The 21,782-nt window shown below is 40.9% G+C and overlaps 1 protein-coding gene and 4 non-coding genes across 7 annotated transcripts; all 5 read right to left on the bottom strand.

Annotated features, from left to right (window-relative positions):
* Window positions 1-10,744: 10,744 nt before the first annotated feature.
* Window positions 10,745-10,829, bottom strand: LOC138718456 (small nucleolar RNA SNORD100). The gene has a single exon (XR_011337095.1). It is a non-coding gene; the product is annotated as a small nucleolar RNA SNORD100 (small nucleolar RNA).
* Window positions 10,830-11,148: 319 nt separating this feature from the next.
* RPS12 (ribosomal protein S12) lies at window positions 11,149-14,942 on the bottom strand. Of its 3 annotated transcripts, none has more exons than XM_069851875.1 (6): window positions 14,924-14,942; window positions 14,729-14,780; window positions 14,296-14,412; window positions 12,531-12,633; window positions 11,967-12,068; window positions 11,149-11,234 (listed from the first exon to the last, which is right to left on the bottom strand). In XM_069851875.1, exons 2-6 carry the CDS (start codon window positions 14,740-14,742, stop codon window positions 11,172-11,174), a joined length of 399 nt encoding a protein of 132 aa, XP_069707976.1. In that variant the 5' UTR covers window positions 14,743-14,780; window positions 14,924-14,942; the 3' UTR covers window positions 11,149-11,171. The 3 variants fall into 3 exon arrangements, with proteins under 3 accessions (XP_069707976.1, XP_069707975.1, XP_069707974.1); XM_069851874.1 differs by having other exon boundaries at window positions 14,919-14,937; XM_069851873.1 differs by lacking the exon at window positions 14,924-14,942 and having other exon boundaries at window positions 14,729-14,896.
* Window positions 11,535-11,669, bottom strand: LOC138718453 (small nucleolar RNA SNORA33). Its single transcript, XR_011337092.1, has one exon. It is a non-coding gene; the product is annotated as a small nucleolar RNA SNORA33 (small nucleolar RNA).
* On the bottom strand, window positions 12,137-12,223 carry LOC138718455 (small nucleolar RNA SNORD100). The gene has a single exon (XR_011337094.1). It is a non-coding gene; the product is annotated as a small nucleolar RNA SNORD100 (small nucleolar RNA).
* On the bottom strand, window positions 13,518-13,592 carry LOC138718442 (small nucleolar RNA SNORD101). Its single transcript, XR_011337081.1, has one exon. It is a non-coding gene; the product is annotated as a small nucleolar RNA SNORD101 (small nucleolar RNA).
* Window positions 14,943-21,782: the final 6,840 nt, after the last annotated feature.

The raw sequence follows: 21,782 nt of genomic DNA, 5'->3' as shown, positions 1-21,782 counted from the left end.
ACTTTGCCCAGCTCAGGTGCCTGAAACTCAGAGCATCAGGTAAAACAGGCAGGTGAACAGTCCCTCTTCTGCATCTGAAATGTCTTCAGAGCGATAACCTCTCTTTTGGTGAGCCCCTTCTCCCTCTCTGCAACATGTTCAGAGCTATCTATCTGATGTGAACAACATCTGAAGTCCATGCACTGTCCAGTTAATAATTATAAATAAAAATCAGTGACGAACAAATGCTGCCCAATTTAAAACTTGTTTTCAGTCACTGAGAAAATTTATCAGTACCCCATCTGAAGTCCAAGGCATAGCTGTTATGTGACAGAGGAGGATGAAAAGTATGAACTATTTACTCTTCACCCAGTGCTGCATGTCTTCTCCTTCCCTATGTACACCACTGATGCACCTCAAAAAATATTTATGAGTTCTCATTCAAATACTTCAGCTGATAAATTTAATATCATTTTCCCTGGGGTATGAAAAAAATAAAATATTGCATTGGCCTCTGCACATGCGGAGATTATATTACTTTACAATGACACCTAGCAAGCTGCACATTACAGTTTTTACCACAATCTCCTCAGTAGGAATGTTTCAAATACATTGCATATGTGTGAATACAATATAAGCATACTGAAATGCTTTAAACATGGTAATACATCAGACACATGAGGCAGCACAGGGGAAAAAAAAAGCCTTCACGTATCCTGGCTCTTATCTTAAGTCTATGTTGTCATTTAAGTGTTTAATTTGACACTGGTGTTCTCTAGTCTCATAGATGGTGCTACTTACAATGTACGAAGGGGAGTTCCAAACAACTGACTATTTAAACATATCTGCCAAACCTCTTCAAATTTTTACCTTGCTCATGAAATCTCTCTGTGGAAGAAAGCAGATGAAAGTGCTTGCTCTGTACAGCACAACTCTGAGAAAAACAGATTAAAGGAGTCACAGCTGTACAACAAAGTCCTTTGGTTTATACAAACACATTTCTACACGCCATAAAAGCCTAAACATCTGACTTACTTGGATTTTACAAGGCTACAATACTGGAAAATACGTGTAGCAAACGGCAACATTCAAAGGCATAAAATAGTTTCAGTTCACATTTGTTTCCTATGTCGCCAGCTTGCTGGCATCACTGCAGCACCTGCTCCTATAACTCCAGGCCTGCTCCTTTTTTTTTTTTTTTTTTTTTTTGCCATGACCCTTTAGCTGTAGCACGTGTGCCATCTTCTGCTTCGCCTGGGAAGCGCTGCCGGGCCAGGACTCCCAAGAGCTGCCCACTGACTGGCAAGCCACTACTTGGTTTTAGAGTTGTGGATGCCCCTTCCCTGGAAGTTAGATAAGGCTTGGAGCAACCCAATCTAGTGGAAAGCATCCCTGGCCACAGCAGAGTTGTGGAACTAGATGATCTTTAAGGTTCCTTCCAATCCAAACCATTTTATGATTCTACCATGTGGGATGCACTGACACACCAGCCAAACCCCAAAACACATCCTGGGTAAAGTGCTTGACAATCAGAAAGGCACTTTCATTGCTCTCTACAACTACCTAAAAGGAAGTTGTGGAGAGGAGGGTGCTGGCCTCTTTTCCCAAGTGTCAGGACAAGAGGGAATGGCCTCAAGCTCCACCAGGGGACGTTTAGGCTGAACATGAGGAAAAAAAATTTCATGGAAAGGGTCATTGGGCACTGGCAGAGGCTGCCCAGGGAGGTGGTTGATTCACCTTCCCTGGAGGTGTTTAAGGCACGGGTGGACGAGGTGCTGAGGGATATGGTTTAGCATTTGATAGGAGTGGCTGGACTCAATGATTCAGTGGGTCTTTTCTAACCTGGTGATTCTATGATTCATTTGTCTTCACAGTCCTTCCAGGTGGTATTATTTCCCCATTCTACACTTTGGGAAATCATAATACACAAGCTACAGGCACCTATCCATATAGTCTAGCCAAGCTGAGGCTCTGGTAAACTGTATGTTTCAGGAAAAAAAGCATGATTGGTTACTTTCCAGGATTAAACCAAGAGGTCAGTAGCTGTGAATGTTCATCCTTCCTACAAAACAAGGCACAGGCAAGCTGGCACACCCAGAAATATGGAAACACTCCATCAGTCCCCATTTGTGAATATTCTAAGTGATTTGCCAGCCTCCACATAGGAACACAGTGGCAGAGGCAAACCTACATCATCATTTTTAACCACAAAACCATAGTCATTGGGGGGGGTTTCGGGGGGGAAGATGGAAGAAGAGGAGGAAGGGGTGTTAGTTCAGTTTTTCTAATACACAGCAGCCTTCTTCACAGTAGAGTCCTGGCCCATTTTCAGAGTCTGCTGATGTACTTTGCCTTCAAATTATGTAAAACAACTGTAGCAACAGCAGCAAATGACAGCATGTTTAAAGAATATACATGTACCAAGAGACTTTAACAGGACAGCACATTCAACCTTTTTCTTTCCCCTATATTATTTTGAGCTTTGTAATCTGCCTTAAAATGGCACATGCATGTGTATGTGTGCACGTTATCTTCACTCTTTCTCTGAATTCTTATGTCCCATGACAGTCTCTCCCTATAGACCAGTGCTAGAGGACAATGAGAAACACTTTGTCACTTGTGTCATGGATGACTATTGGCAAGGAATCAATGGTGAGATAGGGGTCATCTCAGGCTCAATAATAGATTCTCCTGAGTCTCACTGACTCAGCCACTTGCAACTCCTGCTCTACATCCACCTACCATTAACACTGTTGACCAGTCTGCCTTTTCTTTCCTACGCATCCCCTGCACTCATCTGGAAGTGCTCCTCTACTTCCCTATTAAATCTCAAGTCTATGAATGGAAATGCTTGAACTTCCCAATGAAAAGATTTTAACAAGTAAGTTGGAGTTAAAAGAAAAAAGTAAACAACCCTCTGTAAATAATGTATGCACAACAAAAGTCTCAGAAACAGCTATGTTGCTTTAACTAAACTTAAAAACAACAAATCAAAATACTTGAGATGGACTCTCTACTAGGAATAATTTAAGGCATGGAAAATTAGCAATAAAACAGTATTAAGATTTTATGAGAAGGACTAGATAACATTATATTCACAACCTTAATCAGTAACATGATGGATTTTATCATGAGATAATGGAGATAGCCATACAAAGGGGACTGCAATTTTTCAGAATATATGCAAAATCACTTATAGTTCACATCACAGCATTATTGGGTGTGTTTTTAACCAATTGCAAGTGGAAGAGACGCATATACTCCAGTTCACATTGATTTGAGGAGGTCATGTAAATAGGCTTGATGGTCAGACAGAATGATAATTCTGTTTGCAATGAGCAGAAAAGTATCAAGATGTGCTGGTCTTAAAAGGCAATGTTAAAAGCTGTCACACTAAGTTTAAAACAGATTATTAGATAGACATGAGGGAAAAGCTAAAACTTTGATTTGAATATAAAACATAACCATGGAAGGAACAGAAGGGTGAAAGTCAGTCTCTACAGAATGGCAACTGAATTTATGTTTTGAAACATACAGTAGCTTGCTAAATTCCATGCATATAAGGGCAGTTCTTGTAAACGTGCTGACAAATACTGAGTTTTACTGCCCTGAAAAAAAGCAAAGCTGTACAGTGTTACTTGAATATCGTCCATTCAAATAAACGGATGAAAAAGAGAATATATACCATAGCTTGTATTGACGTACAGACACTTTTTTATATATATCGATATCTGAGGGTGTTTCATTTTTTTTGTAGAGGGGTTCTACAAAACATGACCTTTATTCTCTTAAACACATACTCTTTAAAAGTAGAAGTATTTGGGACCTTTTTTCCCCCCTATTTGCCTTCCTAAACCTGTCCCAAGCATCTGTATTATGTTATCCAACACACTGGCTGCTAACAATACAATCAATATGAGAGGTTACTTAGGGGGCATAGCTTTTTTTCTATCCTCAAAATTCAAAGCTTATTTTCACAGAGATTTGAATTATTTCACTGTGGAAAATGTCTTAGAACAATTTTGAAAAAAGTGAAGCATACTGCTATTACAGAATTTTTTAGTATGAAAACATTTGCTTTAATAAACATCTGTCTGCACAGCAGCACAAAATATATTTTTTCAGTTTCATAACTTGATTGTAAAATTTTACAGGGCAGGAACTTAGTGTGACAGGCACTGAGCTAAACCCACATTGTTTTGTTGCTTTTAGAATAGAATATCTGACCATTTACGCATTGGTATTTTCATACAATATTAACATACAAACTCAACCATTGTGCTTCAAACATTAAAACCTACTCTTACCTTACAGACACTAACCTCACTCAGGCTACAGTAAAAATGAACAGATTCCCAACATTTACTGAGCTGGCAGACTATTTACTGGTAACAAACTTCAAATAAGATAAGCAAAACAAGGGCCAGGTTGATTTTGTACAGAAACATTTTCCCCCTTGTGGATACATACTTTTACATAACTCTTTGTGTCTTATACTATAATCTTTCAGCAATATGAAATACCAGGTGATCATTAAAAGGATTTTAAAAAAAAATGTAAAAAACCACAGCAGTTTGTACATTTTTGAAAAGTATAGTTACTTTACTCATAGAAAGTAGTACTACATTGCTCATACAGGTCTCAGTGAAAATATTTTAAGTACCTTTAAGTATTAGAAAAAGCTCCCCCCGACTACTTTTGAATTGGAAGATAAAAGCTCCTATCCTGTCAAATTAGTTTTCACCAATTCATATAATATTATGTGACTCGGACAGTTTTGGAATTGAACAGAAAACGCAGTTACCATTGGCTGAAAGTTCATGTATTTGTACAATCGTTTACTTCCACAAAAGATCATATCATTTAAAACCAGTCAGCTATGAAGGTTATGCAAGAAGTTAATGTGGATTTAGGGTTTTTTAGTAGGTGGACCTTCATTCAAATATAACACTAATGCATGAGAAAGTTTTGAATACATGTAGGATCATTATATATACCAGCATCCTAACCACTTTATCAGCTCAGCTTGTAAAAAGGAGTCTCAAAATAAACATCTGCTTGTTGACTGATGGCTGAAAAGTATCCCATGTATTTACTTGACTGTCTAAAACCATTGAAAAAAATAATTTGCCACTTCGTTTCCTTCAGGTCACATAAATAAAGTCACAACTGTGCTCATCTAACATCCGGTATCTGGTTCAATGGCCCAAAACAAAGTCCTACTGAGGCTTCACATACCAAACACATCTCCAAAGGAGAAGACAAGGCTAAGAAATGGATGCATGCTCAGAATCCCTTTACAACACTGGACAAGACCTTTGTGATTTCTCCAAGTAAGGGAGCATGTTTCAGGGACCTTGTTTGCACCAGCTTCAGTAACAGGGACACAAGAAGGGAATTGGCTCCCAGCTAGGATATGCAGTTTCAGCAGTATAAACAAGGAACAAAACCCAATAGAAGAAATTCTAAACTGGGAACACTAGTTAATATACTGGGGTTTATGCTTATTTGTAGTAAGTGTTAAGGATACTGTGTGGTTTAACACTCAATGTTTTTTATTCACATGGGATTAGTGCTCACACTCCATGAAATATTTTGTATTGGACAAGACTGGCAGATACGTTTCTCTCTGCAAAGCAGACAGAATAAACAATGCTCACCAAAGGGATGGTTCGAGCCCACAGAAGTGCTTGTGTAGCATGGCCATTTGCAGGTGACAAGCCCTGACCCCCCAACTTTTGTGCTACTGCAAAACATATCAGCATATTACAAGGGGAGATCCTGATGTGAATGAGATGTCCTGACAAGAATTTTACCAGAATTAGCACAGAGTAAGCGTAGAGTGGAACTGCAATTATCCCAGCCTCCTAGGGACTGAAACAGTAAAACAGGCACCACCATGGGAAAATGCAGAGGGCAGGTACAAGCTCCCCTATGGGAGCCACAGTAGGGGCCACAACTACATCAAAGTAAGAGCTATGCAAATACATGGAGGCATCATCCAGATACTCAAGCTTTTATTATCTAAAGACAAAAAAGCACAAGACTCAGGAAAACAGTACTAGCCAGGATGACACACAGGTGGGTCCAAAACAAAATGAGCTTAACTGTTAAAGGTATTTTGAATATCACATGGGGTGTTCTTCCAATCCAGTCTAGAAGTCTACTTAAATCATTTAGCAATGACTTACAGGCATTTCTTCAAAGGTCTTTGTTAGCTTTCTACTTTACATAGAAAGAGTAAGAACTCAGAACTGGCAAGGATTACCAATCCAATACCAAATCCACACACAAATCTGAATTATCATTCAGAGAAATAAATTCATTCTGCTTCTTCTGCCAACCAAACTCCCATGAAACATGCATCATTGAACAAACTATTCTCCATTATCCCTGCTTCACAAGGAAAACCTGAAAGGGACATTAAACATGATTAGCAGCAAAGGAAAATTCAGTGTCAGTCCTGGAAGTCTTAACTCCAGGTTTTTAATTCCCTGTCTTGTGTTCAATGCTGTCTAATCACATTCTTTCAGGTGACAGGTAGCAGGTACCTTTCAGATGATGACTACAGATAGCTATAACTTAAAACTAATCTCAAGCCCATTTGTGTGAAACCTTACATGAAATCCCACAGAACACATCAATAAATCCCCTACATCAAAACAAAAATACCACCTACCAAGAAAGTGTTAAGTAACAGCGTCTCTTCAGTCTACAGAGGCCTCTCAGAAGCATATTCTAAGTCTTCCAGTACAAAGGACTAGCAATCACTTGTATTCCCCAGCCAATTTGAGTAAAATACAAAAAAAATCAACTTTCATAGAGGATTAAGGTGAACTGAAATGTTTGGGTGGAATTCAGTTCTCAGGAAACTTTTAAAAATAAATCAAACACTAGGGATAGTTTTAAGTATAAGTATAGAGTCTTAATAAGCTCTCCAATGCTGATCCTATATAGTGTGTAAGGTCACTTCCAGGAAGTTAAATATTACAGGAAAAACCCTAGCACCTAAGCATTTTGATCAGCAAATTAAGATCTCAACACAACTCCTTCTGGCAAAAATACTTAGGAAGTGTTGGTTCTGTTCCAATGAAAAAACCTTGGCATGAAAAAGCATTGTTATTCTCTAGTATTAGTATTTATTTCCATGTAAAATGATCAAGTGTCATTTTTTTAAAAAAAATATCATAGCCCTGAACTTTACAGAGGTATCAGTCCATTGTTGCACAAGAAATGCTACCCTATGAACTTAGTCATGGACTACAGCTCTCCTTACTTTAATACCTTTCCCTAGAAGTGAACTGATCATACTTGACAGCAATAAAGAGGAAATGCATACCAAGCAGCTGCTGAAGTAGCAACTCCAATTTCCCATGTTACAAATGAAACAGAAGCTATTTTGATAATGAAGTTATTTTTCCACACACTGAAAATAAACAATTTAAAATGCATTAAGTGAAGCAACATATTCTGCAAAGTTGAATAGTGGAAGTGTGCTGGACTCTTACTTATCAAATTGTTTACAGGTTTAAAAATATGGAAAACTCCTTAAAGATCTACTTACATTACAATTAAAACTAATAGCTTGGCTAAACATATCAGTTCAAAATGCACTGACAATTCTACAGATTGTCTGCATCTTCCTTGTATAAGGCTTCTTAAAACAAAAAAAACACAAACTTGAATAGCATTTCATTGTTCCTGTCAAAAATAAAAAGCTCCACTTCTAAGAATTAGAACTAACATCTCACGGAATGATCAGGGTTAGAAGGGACCTCTAGACATCTAGTCCAACCTCCCAGCTGGTTTACCTACAGCAGGTTGCGAAGAAACATCTAAGCAGGTTTTCAATATTTCCAGAGATTCCACAGCCTCTCTAGGCAGCTTGCTCCAGTGCTGTCACACTCACTGTAGTTTTTCCTCACATTCAGGTGGAGTTTCCAGTATTCCAGTCAGTAATCATTGCCCCCTGCCCAGCTGCTGGGCACTGTTGAGAAGAGCCTGGCCCCATTTAGCATGAATCTGAAATTGTTGCTATTCTAGCCTAATCAAATTAAATAGGAACTTATTGCAACCTTCTTGTACATTGGAAATGCTCACAAGACATTTTTATTTACCCAGCATATTCTGCTTGCCAAAGATCTTCCTCTGAAGCACTGTAAACTAATATGCCCTGAATTAGGGAATGATCTCCTCACGTTGCTGTAGATCGACTGTCTATCCTAACAGATGGATTCTCTTCCACTTGTAGGCCACACAATTCCATGACTATGACCTTGTTCCTAAAATGCAGACCCCCCCTGAGCCATGGTGTTACAACTGGACAGGAAATCCAGTGATGATACTGGAATGCAGCATGTTACTTTGCATTCAACTTCTCATAAACAGAGGGAAGTGCAGTGGGCAGTTTCAGATATTAAATACACAATAAAGTGAGTTAACTTCCACAGCCTGAAAGTATGGAGATAAAGTAAAAGTCAGACAACATTAACAAAACTTTGCAGCAACAGGTTATCAACTTTATTTTTACTTACCCTATTCAGCAATAGATTTTACTTTCACTTCAAGATCTTGACTTACAATTCACAAGGACACAACTTATCTTCTATTGGTATCCTTCCCATCTCCCCCAATGGCAAATTAGGAAACAGTCCCTTCAAACAAACTTGCATGCAATGGTGTTAGATGAAGACACCATTGGATTAGTAAATGTTGCACCATCCAAAGTTCCCATTTTGAGTTGAACTCAAGCCTAATTTTCACTTGGAAGGGGAACTACAGTTTAAAATAACCAAAGGTCTATTGTTTGCTTATGCTAATGCAACCATTATTTTATCAAATAGCACTAAGGACTTTGATTAAGTTAACTTCAGGTAATCATAAGACACCTAGAAGGTAAATATGTATACAATTCACTGACCCAAACTCCATTTGTAGTCAGTGAAGTGTTACCTGAATTGGGGACCATATTGTTCTCTGTTCTTCTGGGTCATTGTGTTAAAGAACAAAATGAATACCTGTATTTTAGCCAAAAAAACTCCCATCATCTGGAAAAGTTGAGTTTGTTTGCACAAGACTCAAGTCCATGGATTTAATCTTTAAAAAATAAATCTTCTCAAACAATCCTGGATGAGCTTATTTGACTGTGCATTCAATACTCTGCATCTCGAGAGGTAAGGAATTAAGTTTACTACTCCTAGCAGTTAGAAGTGTTCTGGTACAAAAATATGTTCAATTAAGAAACAATTTTCAACATCAGACACTCACAGGCCATTGAACCCTGGTACTGAGCTCCAATTTTGGATCTCCGTTCCCCTTGTGAATTTAACTCTGATAACAGCCAGTCAAGGAAAACCAAACATGAATCCTGTCAAGACTGCTAACACTACCACCAGTTTTCTCTAGAATGCAGCTGCAAACATGATAAACATGTATTTTATCCGAACTTCTTAGAAGATGCAGCTTCTTAAGACACTAGTGTGCTCATGTGATTCAGCATACAAAAGTCAATGTCATTAGCCAAACAACTAACAGAATCAATGGTGTCTTTCAATTCCATTTATAAAGGAATACTCTTACAAACTATTCCTATTGTTAACATTTAGAAACCTCCAGTCATTTAATAACATCTGCAACTAAGGCTCCTATATACAGAGTGAATGTCTAATTTCAACTATATTCAAAAACATCCAAGTGGAAAATAGTAACACCCATGCATTTGTGTTACTATTTGTAATAGTACCTTGGCATTAAGTAAACTAACAATTAACTAATAACATGAACTAAAATCACAGAATCACTAGGTTGGAAAAGACCCACAGGATCATAAAGTCCAACCATTCCCATAAATCACTAAACCATGCCCCTCAGCACCTCATCTACCTCCAGGTCTTTTAAACACCTCCAGGGAAAGTGACTTAACCACCTCCCTGGGCAGCCTCTGCCAGTGCCAAAATGTTAAAAGCTAATGTGTTTAACTGCTTTACTAAGAAATTCAGTAAAGTTTAGCACAAGGATACATTTCTTAAGGGGACTTAGAACAGGCAACTCCATTAAAGTACACCTGACAAGGCCACTACAGGAACCTCAAAAAAAAACCAAAACAAGTCACCCAGATCCAGCTACTAAAAGCTGTGACAGGGCAAAAATTAAGATACTTAAAAGAGCATTAAGGGACTACAAGAAAATTAATCTGAGCATAGCATCCTACACTGCTGGAATGACTGGAGATGTCAAAAAGGCTTACAAATTAAAATCAAACTTCAAGCTCAAGAGCCTGAACAGTAAAGAGATGCATTCTCATCTCCTGTTTATAAGTACCCTGTCCCACATACTTAGATTCATGTCCTCATTATGAGCATAATAAGGCTCCTTATGGCTCCTTAGAGCTGCTCCACAGAAAACATTATACAAAACAACTTGCAGGAAAGAAAAAATGTAATCTTTAATTCCCATTCAATTCCACCTGTCAAATAAGCAAAAAAAACTGACAAAACCAAGTCATGTACATCATCCAGCTACTGGGGAAACCAAGACACTGTGCAAGTCAGTTCAACACTGCCTTGTTTGAGCAGTGAGACTTCAACTACTTGGCTACCTTGACTGAGAACTACAGAATAAGATCTACAGGTACAATACTTAAAACCAGTCAATTCTACCCACAATTTGCTCCAGAACTGACTGAGGGACAGGAAAACACAACAAAACATCTTGTGTCAAGTAAGTTCCCAGAATAAACTAAGACAGCATTGAAAAAAAGTCCTGCAACATCTCAGAAGATTTGGGTAACGGTTAAGGCTGTTCTCCTCATTTGTTTCAGTAGAGGGAGCCAAATTTTCATCACAGATGCAGCAGTACTTCAGACTTTCCCTAAAGTTACTCAGAACCCTTTAAGATGCACAAACCTATGCACAGCCAAACCAAGGTTCTAATCTAATGTATCAGTGTTACCTCAACTGAGAAGTTGTGCTGATGTTCAAGTTGATACCCTCTGCAACAGCAGCAGGTAACAATTACAGGGATTGCCATTATCTTTTCAGCAAGCTGACAGTTAACATACTACTATACGACACCACAACCTGCCGAGTTCCTTCATTTTCTTATGCTATCCTTTGCAACCCACAGAACCATCCCACAGATACCCACCCATTAATCACACACACACACAAGTCAGGTCAAAATTTATTTTCCATTTACTTCTTGCACTTGAAGTACTCTTCGATGACATCTTTGGCCTGCGATTCCTTGCCATAGTCCTGCAACACAGTAATCCATGAATGAGACCCATTCAAAATTTCACATTTTCAAAAGGAAAACTGACATTGACTTTTTACTCCAGGCATTCCCAAAATTCCAAGCAATCTGCCACCTGCTTTCTCTTCATTCTTTAATAAAATATTCCTTTATAAGAACAGTCTTTTTTCGTTCAAATCTAACACCCACTAGTATGGATCCAAACCAAATCTCCATCTCTGACTAAAGCAAGCCAAGTAACATATATGAAACAGGAGCAAAAGTATGAAAACATACTGAGAAGGTATTAGTCTTTACTGCAAAGATGTAGCCATCCCTTGGGACCTCAAAGACAACAATGTCCTCAAGGCTCGTACTGTGGCTTTACTCTACCAGTGTAATTTTAAAATATGCTCTGCAAAACATTTTCAAGTTCAGCAGACACATTGAACTGGTATTTTCTTCCTGAAGCAAAACTTCATCTCTTCTAGCTAAAAGATCTTTCCTTTAATGCTTTCTGGCACAAGGGCATAGATTCTCTAAGGACACAACCTTTAAATCACAAAATCTATATTTTAAACATGAGGGGGAATATAAATCAACAAAGCAGTTCATTTTCATGATTAACAATGGAAAACTGTTTAAAAAGATAAAACTTTAAAAGCTTTACTTAATGGTCTCTTATCTAAAGCAAAGTTATCTTTACTGCTTATTTTAAGAAGTCAAGAAATAAGCAATAATTAGCATTATCTTACTTTGACAACCACACAACTGCAGCCCACTACTTTTCGCGGTTTTCCTTCTCTGTCGATCTTGCAGAGACCAACCCATTCACCCAGTTTCTTGTTGTCATCAACCTGTGTAAAACATTGCATCACTTTAGATCTAGCCATTTTCTAACATAACTGGGTCTAACAAAAAAGCTGCTGTACTCTCAGAAGTATTGGGTAACGGATGGCTACTTTCCTCACAAGAATCAGTAGAGGGAGCCAAAGTATCATCACTGTACAGCTTGTAAGTATTCTCATTTGAAGCCCTGTTAAGACTCCTCACATGTTCCACAACCACTTGCTGAGTTGCTTATTATACAGGACAAAAATCGTTTATAAAGTACCTGATACACATCCAGTTTTTGCACTGCTTCTATGACAACCACACAGAAATAAAAATCTCTGCTAAGAGAAATTTCCCTTAGATAAGCCACATACAGACTTAAAGCATACTGTTTCAAAGGTTCAGCTCTTATCTGCTGAAGCAAGCAGCTTATATTGTAAGCAGGATAACTATTCTAAACTTGTGCATAAAGTTCCGACACTCACCTTTATTAAGTTGATCTGATGTTCTGCACAAAGTGCTTCAACTAATTTTACATACGTGGGTTCATCACAATTTGAAGCCAGAACACAAAGATGGGCTTGGCGTCTAAAAACAATGAAAACTGACAAATGTAACCTCAGACACTGCTTAAACTTTAATAATCAAAACCATGAAGAACAAAATTCAGTACACTCATTTCTAGACAACCACTCCCTAAATTTAATTTTTAGTTTTGAGACATTATATGCTTTTGAAATACTAAATATGCTTTTGACAAGATCTACTAGTTTGTTTTTCATATAGATAATAGACTACTCATGCACTGGCAGCTTTATTATCAGATCCTACTACAGTTGTACAAGACTAAAAATCTTACTAGATAAATTCTCAGCCACTGAAAAAAGATGTAACAACTGGATAAATACCAGGTCTCCCATAAAGAACTGGTGTCAGCATTAGAAAGCAATCAAGTTACAATTTGCTTTCTCGTATTTACCTCAGATTACAATAATTTAATGTTAGAACCTTAATTATTAAAAGCTTGAATTTCCATGCCAATTTGTTATAAGCTCTTCAGAACAATCTTTTCTACTTACATTCAAGGAAGCTGCTATGACAGTGCCCCAATTCTAATTAGGATCTTTGTATACTGTGATACAGTGTTACGAGTACCAAAGGGATACCTGACAACAGAAAGAGCTGTATAGGTCTTTTGTGCTTAACCTGATGTAATTTGACCACTGCAAAAAGTCAATTTTTTCTATGGTCACCTTCATCATGAGCCTCAACACAATGTTTCAGAAACTGCTTTTCCAAGCAGGAACCATCACACACAAATATATATAAGCCCTGTACATGTATCACCCCCTTAACACATGGTATATGGAGTTGTAGCTCAACCCAAAAGAGCTCTTACAAAGTAGTTTGTCAATCACCTAAGTTATAATTATCTCCTATTATTCTGTACTATTAGAGCATTTTGCATACAGGTTTGTCAGACTGTAGTTCTCACTCATAAAAGGAGTGAAGGGGTATCCGACAAATCATTAAGTCATCACCCAAACACTGTAGCATTACACTTAAACTTTGACTATTCTTAGAAGTACATGCCTATACTCAGACACTAAGAGGTGTGCATGTATGCATATACATATATACATACATAAAGCTTTTCACGCTACTAAGAAATCTTCACTAATTATTATGGTTGGCACAAATATGGCAAGTCTAATATAGTTTTCATGTTGTACCTTAATTATTTACAACTGCAACACAAAAAAATGAAACTAGCAAAAAAGTAAAGGCAACCTATGAATTTCAGTTTTTCTTTTTAACAACTAAACCAACTCTTCCAGGTTAAGCCTGAGGTGCATATTAGCCCTCCCAATTAAAACTGTTAAAAAACTAAGAAGACTTTATCACTTCTTAAAACACAGGGTTCTTGAGCCCGAGATGTCCATAGTGACATACTGGAAGAGCCATTTCATTTTCTTCACAAAACCAATCCACATGAAAACTCGATGACAGTGGAGTCAAAACAACAGTAATATACTAGATGCTGTTATCCTTGAGTCACTGAGTTTAACATCTGTACTTCAAAAATACAACTAAAGGTCCCCATACAGAAATTGCAAGACAAAACACCTTAGAAAAATATTCTTACAAAAGCTTTCAACTAAACATCTGGACAAACATCACCGTATGTGTACAACATACCTCACCCACTTTTGCTACTCACCCTAAACAACATGGGAAAACATCACTTACTTGTCCAAGGCTTTGGCTGCTTCACGAATACCACGAGCTAGGCCATCATGGATAAGTGCTGTCTTCAGCACTTCTTGCAGGGCGGTGTTAACATCCATTACACCTCCAGCAGTAATGCTAAAAAGACAAGATATTACTGCGTTGATCGTGACAACGTCTTACAACTATAATCAAAACCACCTCGTTCACCTGCAAGCCTCCAGTCATTACAATCACCACAAAAAGGTAAGCGAAAAGACTAAGACAAAGTAGAAACTGAAAATGAGGCACTAAAAGAAACAGATCAAGCCCCCACCGAGTCCACCGGGCGTGCTCTCTCCCCAGTCCCTCAGTAAGCAGGGGAAGCCATGCGCACACCCACCCTGGCCGCCCACCCCGCCTCTCGGCCGCAGAAGCCGGAGCAGCACGGCCCGACCCGGCCCGGCCCGCTCACCCTTCCTCGGCCATGGCGCTCTCGGTGGGTGGTGTTCCCGCCCGGCTTCCTGCTGCAAATACAGACAGAGGCGGCCCCGGTGAGCGCCGCCGGCCGCCTCGGGGCCCCCTCCCGGCCCGCTCCCGCCGGGATGCGCCGCCGGCCGCGGGGATTGAGCCCGGCGGGCCCCGGCGCCATGGCCGCTACTCACCGCGCCGCGAGCCGCCCGGGGAAGAGGGGGCGAGTCTTCCGCCTCGCGCTTTTATCGCGCGAGAGGACCCCGGCGCGCTAGGCGCCCGGGCTGCCCGTGGCGCTGCCTGATCCGCAACGACGCCCTCCCACGTGGGGCCGGGTGGTGGCGGTGGCGTGGGGGCTTCGTTCATCCCTTCCTCTCTCCCTCCCTCTCTCCATCCCTCCCTTTCTCTCTCTGTCTCTCCCTCTGTCCCGCCATCCCTTCATCCCTTCTTCGGGGTCACGGCAGGCCCGGCCCAGCGGCAAGGAGCGGAGCCTCCTAGGGGGAAAGCCAAGGCTGGCTAGGGGTCACCTGGGGCTAAGGGGCCACCTGGACAAGAGGAGGTGCGCTCAACTTGAACCAGGGGAGGTTTAAACTGTATACTAGGAAGAATTTCTTCACGGGAAGGGTTTTCAACCATTGGAACAGGCTGCCCAGGGAATTAATAGAATCACTAAGTTGGAAAAGACCTTTGAGATCATCAAGTCCAACCATACCTGACCACCACTAAACCACATTCCCGAGCACTGCACCTACCCATCTTTTAAATATCTCCAGGGATGGTGACTCAACCGCTGCCCTGGGCAGCTAGTTCCAGTGCCCGATAACCCTCAATGGCGTCACTGTGCATGGAATTGTTTAAAAGAAGTGTAGATACGCTTAAGGACATAGTTTACTGGTGAATATAGCAGTGCTATGTTTTTATGGTTGGACTGGATGATCTTAAAAATCTTTTCAAAACTGAATGATCCTGTGATCTTCCCTAGGGCTGTAAATGCACCAGTTGCTGCTGAAGTGATCTGACTTCAAATATCACTGTTCCTCAACACCTGGTGTCCTTGAGGAAGACAAAGAATGAACTTACTGAAATTGCCGCTACCCTTCAGCAGGGGTTACAGCATTGAGCTGTACCTCAGAAATCTTGGAAGTGCGACTGCACGTTGCGATTCCTGTCAGATGCTCACACAGGTTACATGTGTGTGGGCATCCACGTGTGGTTCAGTTGGTCTGTGCTTGTGCAGCAGTGCCACCACATTTCAAACTTGCTCAGGTACTGTTGGTCCTATCTGTTTCAGACTTGACAGTTTGACCAGTGGTTTGACCCTACATGCTTCCATCCTTGTAAAAAGTACATAGTGACAAAATATAACAAAACACAGGTAACAAATATTGATAGCTCTGCTTTGAGGCTAAGCCATCAAGAATGTGTCACTTACCTTGTCAATCACTGTAAAGCCCAACTTTGCTTCTTTCTTTGCCTTAAACTTTGGGTTTAAGTTTGCCTTAAACTTTGGGTTAGGATTTGTTCCTGTAACTTTGGGAAGTTGCACCCCAATGTCTCAGCTGTGCACCCAAGTATTTTGGTGTGTTTGTGTTTACCAGAGCCAGAATAAATACTGCTTTTGATTTTCACCCGAGAGTGACCTTGTTGGCCTCCAGATCGCCACACAGATAAATGACACCCCTCCTGCTCAGCCCCAAGTCAGGCCTCAACATGAGTGTGTGGCTCGTTGGTTCAGTGCAGGACATTTCTGGAACAGCGAGGCGAGCAGGGTTTATCTGTTTGCAATGGTGACAGGGTGAAAGAAAACTGTGATTTCAAACATGGTTATGGTGGCTTCCTGCGATATGCCCTCTTTCTATTGCTCCCACTTGTCTTCAGCACCGTTGGTGATATGTGGAGTCCTGGTAATGGCTACATGGGTGGCTGCTCGGAAAAGGACGTCAGAGAGACTTAAAATTGAGAGAGAACTAGAAGAACTGAAAGTGGTGAATGAGGCCTTGGAGACAGACCTGGAGGCAGAGTGGGCAGCTCTGCCGTGTGCACAAAAGGTGCTGGTTGATCTGAAAAGGGCAAAGGAGATTTTGTGAGGTAGCTTAGAGGATGCTTGTGCACATGAGGAGAGGCTGACATTACAGCTGCTCCCTGGGTGTTGGGCCATAGGGAAACTGGGTTTTTTTCCAATTTGGAGCATGAGGCTCATTGTTTTTGGGAGGAAGAGGTGGTGATCTGATCCCAAACTCTAACCCCTGATTGTTGTTAAAGAGGGGTGGCAGAACCTGGTCTTGCTCTTGATGCAGATCCTGATTTCAAACTTCAGCCCCTAATTATTATTGATAAGGGGGGAAAGTCTGAAACCTCTGCTGTAATGAATGCCCTAATGGAACTGACTGAATTGCAGGAGCTTACCCAGTTGCAGAAGCATGAGGGAACACCATGTTTTCTGATTCAAACAGTACTTTGCTGGGTGGAGGAAATGGATTTTTGGAGCAGGATGATGTGATTGCAATCCCTTCTCCTGGGATCGGCCACCTCACTGGAAGCATACAAAAGCCAGTTTTCTTGCAGTTGATGTGTGCCCTGCTGCTATTGTTAGCAAACCCAGGCAAAATTATTCCCTTCATAACAGATGTGCCTGACTCTTGAGGCTTTGCTGCCCCCCTCCCCTGCCACCTTCCTCCACCCACTGGACTGCCTGGTCCAGGCCCTCACAGAAGACACATGGCAAGACCACCCCAGCATGTGCTGATGGGGATCGGACAGGCCTTGTAAAAGAACTCACAAGGAACCAAGCAGGGGGCTCTCACTCCCACACTCTCTCACCCATCACTTCCATTGGACCAGACTGGACCATGTGGCCTAGAAGAAGCTGCTGCTGCAACCATGTGTTCCCGAGGAACTGCCGCTATCCACTGATGTGGTGATTTCTTTCCTTTTCTTTCTCTGTCTTTATCTCTGCCTCCCTCCTGTTACCTTATGGTGTGTGTTGGATCGGCTCTGAGTGACCTTGGTTGCATTCAGGGATCAGATTGTGATCTGAATAGGTCAGGGTTTGTTCCTGTAACTTTGGGAAGTTACACCCCAATGTCTCGGCCGTGCAGCCGAGTATTTTGGTCTGTTTATGTGTGATGGAGACAGAATAAATATGGCTTTTGATTTTTGCCCTGGGAGTGACCTTGTTGGCCTCCAGATTGCTGCACAGATAAACGATACCCCCCCGACCAGTCAGGCCTGGACGCGAGCGTGTGGCTTGTAGGTCTGGGGTGGAACAATCACCTTTTCTACAATATAGCTGCCTTTGGTCTTCCTGGTATCATCAAGCAGCTGGCTGTAGGTTACATCCAGGTAGTGAGAAGACACTGTCCACAAAGTGATCCACCAGGGCTGATGAGGAGGATAGAGAGTAAAAGTGGAAACCCCTCAGCTAACTTGTACCTGCACCACAGACCTTGAGCTCTGGCAGTACAACCTTGTTGAGTCTGCAAAGGGAAAAGCCCTGGCTTGGGGGCTGTACCTGCAGCATTCACAGGCTTCAGCTGCCTCTCTCCCTGCCTCGAGCCAATCAAGTGCATAACTTTAATATTACAGAGATCCAGAAGGGGCAGAACATAACCAGAGCCCTCTGAAAACAGCCATAGTGACAGAAGTGCAAGGGGTGGGGGGAGAGCAGACACACACACACAAACACACATGCACACACTCCTCTCTCTGTACTCTGAGCTACGAAAGTAGCCAGTAGGAACAATGCTGCTTGTTACTTATGCTGACAGCTCCAAGGTGTGATATGGCCACCTCCAACTGATGCCATGTATTGCTTGAAACTCTGAACTGCAACCCCAGTTGCAATACCCCTGTGGGTTACAACTACTGCAACTCCGAGACAGGTATTCTCACTTACCATCTCCTGTGGTACATGTGGACATGACTTGTCCCTTCCATACGCCACAAGACCTGGGAGCACATAATTTCCTTCACATTGCTCAGACCCCAGAAAGCACACAAACATGCACAAATTATAATGCCCACCTTATTTCCCTCCCGCCAGGGAGAAAATTCTTCCCTGTATCTATCTATCACTTAATCTTGCTGTGACCCTTAAAAAGCCCCAAAGACACTTAATCTACAGAGGGGTTTTTGCACTGAGCGGTACAATAAACCATTACCTCCCTCAAGGTCATCAAAAGATAACAAGAAGTCCTTAGTCAGCCACAAGAAACAAACGTATTGCCAGATAGCTGCTATATATATTCTGTCCAGGAGGTGGAAGTATGCGCATATGAAAGATTTGTATTACTGCAAAAGCGATAATCGCAGACAAATTATAATATTCTAGAAGCTGTGCTAAGATAAAAGTTACATATATGTAGAGGGCAGGTTTGCACTGACACTGAACTCTGTGTTGAAATGTTGATATAGGATAGCAGACGTACATATTTGTATGTAGTAATTAATGGAAGTGTGTGATCCTGTTTGAAAGTCCAGTCTACTGCCCAGTGTGTTAATATGAGCTCAGTGTTTATGTGAGCACTCTGCACACTGTTGGCACTACCCCACCTGCTCCACCTTTCTGTTTGCATTCCTACAAGGAGTAGCTAGTTTCTTAATCTCCATATTTTTTGTTGGAATTATGGTGACCATATAGCACCCTGCTGTTTACATGCTGGCATACACTCAACATGTATGACACATTCAAGTCAAGGAATGCAGCTCTGTGCTAAGAAGTACTTCCAGTCCCCTCAGGGATGGGTGAGTGGGGAAGCAAGCAGAGCGCTAGAAAAAGAGGAGCTGCCAAATGCAGTGCAAGAGCCTGCCTGGACTCTAGAGGGCTGAGGTGGCATCAGTGCAAATACTCACCTGGTGTTTCACTAATCAGCCCGCCCCAGCAGAGGAACTTGGTCCTCTCGAGATTTGCTTGTTAACCCTTTCCAGCCATAGCCAGGACAATTATAAACAGCATATCATGCTGTCTATAAACTTGGATTTGGGTAGAAAAACAGTAGCCACAGGCTGCTGTCACATGACATTAAAAAATCTGGATTCTCACCCACCTGCTGTTCTGGGCAATCCATTTGAGCTTATCATCTTGCTGCATATATTTAAAAATCCTTTGGTTATAGCTACTACCATCAGTGCTTTCCATTTTATGGTTGTGAGCTGTGGAGACTCAGGAACTGAGTAATGAGCAGTTCAGACAGTATCACAGTACAGTGAGGCAGCCAGGTAGACAGGTGAAACTAATTTCCAAATTACTAATTTCCAGGAGAGGTCCACGACACTGCTACACTCTGAACAATCATTTCTGTACAATCCTTGCAAAACTTATTTCCCTCTGACATCTGTTTCTAGAAATACAAAGTACAGGCATGTACTATGAATAGATTTTAATGTCACAAGACAGAGTTATCTCATTTTCATTCCAAAACAGACATGATTTCTCAGCCCTGTGGAACGTTGAATTGGAAGCCTTATTGGAAGTAACACCAGTGCACATTTTGTGCTACTCTTCCTAAACAATTGTCTTCTATCTATTCTTTTCCTTGTTGCACAGTCGAGAAAAAGGTTATGTATCATAAAGATTTTTGTAGACAAGCCAATCGACAGAAGTCCTGCTCACCCACTCACAGGGGAGAGGTGTATTTCCAAGTGGCTCCAGATATTGGTTCAGAACAGCTGACGTACTGTTACTCAGGAACGCAAAGGATGCCTGCATCGAGTTTCAGGCATGTGGAGAAAGTACAGTAAGACCATTCTGGGGCCTCATAAAGAGGACAAGCTATGGCCTTTGAACATCTATTGGAAAAGAAGACTTTGTTGTCATATCTGAACGAAACGGTTTGCTGGTTTTCATTGCTTTCCACAGATTTCACACTAGACTCTCAAAGGATGTGGTTATCATGTGGTTACTTTAGAGCCATCTAAAACTTTCCAAATAGCCATGTGCAGCCACAATGACCTCAGCAGAAGAAATAGTAGTATGATGCAAATAAGCATTGGGTAAGTGATTTCTGGATTGTAATGCAGAAGTATTTCTAAGTTCTCTACAAATATACTGCACAATAACAAAGGCTATGTGCTCCCATGTATGATGAGCATTTCAGAGTGTCCTGGATGTCCATGAAGGAAGCTGTTCTTAAAGCAATTGTTCTTAATATGGTTTTACCCTATGGACATATGCAATGGATGCAGACTCTATTTGTAGTATTTATCAAGGGCTCAGTGCACCAAGGCTTGAATTCTACACGTGATTTGGGATATGATAGGGAAGATACTTTTTTTTACAGTTGCTGCAGACATGACATAAGCAGGAAAAGCCTGTATATTTTTTTTATATTATTTTTGTTAGGCTTGAAAAACTATTGTGACAGATTGTTAACAAATGCCAGTTCAAAGGTTAAGAAATATTTACAGTTGGTTTTATAGCTTCCTTTTTGAAAAGATAAGGAGAATTATTACATGTATTTTCCATTAACCAGCTTCTTCTGACAATAATGAGCAGTGCATAAATAAGGTGTATGCACACATAGCTGTATTTCTTTATTGGAGCCATAGCTCATGCTGATCACAGGACATACGTGCTATTTCCCATTCTTCAGCCTTCTACTACATACACTTGACTTTGTGAAAATTTGACCCCACAAGCTTTATTTGATTACTCATCACTTGCATGTAATTATTAGTGAGAGGGGGACTGGGTTTTGAAAGCAGTTGGAATCTGTTGCATGAGAGTCTGGACTGAAAAGAGCAAGTAGTTGGGAGTGAAAACTATTTCATCTGAATATGACTGACTGACTGTCTCTAGCCACAAAAATGAAAGCTTTATTCTCTTGCTCTTATTTTAAACTCTCTACAAGTTCATCTTATTCACTCTGTTTGTGTGTCATGCTTTGCTTATATCAGCTTTTTCTTGTTATCCTTTCACTAAGGATGACTTGCAAGTGCTCTTCCTCTTTTTTAGGGGGTAAAGCCGTTCTCTGGGCAGTATCTATAGAAAGGATTTACACTTCTCTCTTTTTCTGGAGGCAGAAAGGAAAAGATCAAGGTAGTTCTTACGGATTTTTCAA

This window comes from Phaenicophaeus curvirostris, chromosome 2 (genome assembly GCF_032191515.1).
Source record: "Phaenicophaeus curvirostris isolate KB17595 chromosome 2, BPBGC_Pcur_1.0, whole genome shotgun sequence".
Classification (NCBI taxonomy): domain Eukaryota; kingdom Metazoa; phylum Chordata; class Aves; order Cuculiformes; family Cuculidae; genus Phaenicophaeus; species Phaenicophaeus curvirostris.
The sequence above is the reverse complement of the archived record's forward strand: the minus strand, read 5'-3'. Positions and strand labels throughout refer to the sequence as shown.

Excerpts from the sequence above, each read along its gene's own strand:
- RPS12 (XM_069851875.1), bottom strand. Across the intron at positions 12,634-14,295 it reads GCAGCCAAAGCCTTGGACAA|ACGCCAAGCCCATCTTTGTG; the intron begins GTAAGTGATGTT and ends CATTGTTTTTAG. Across the intron at positions 11,235-11,966 it reads GCAGTTGTGTGGTTGTCAAA|GACTATGGCAAGGAATCGCA; the intron begins GTAAGATAATGC and ends ACTGTGTTGCAG.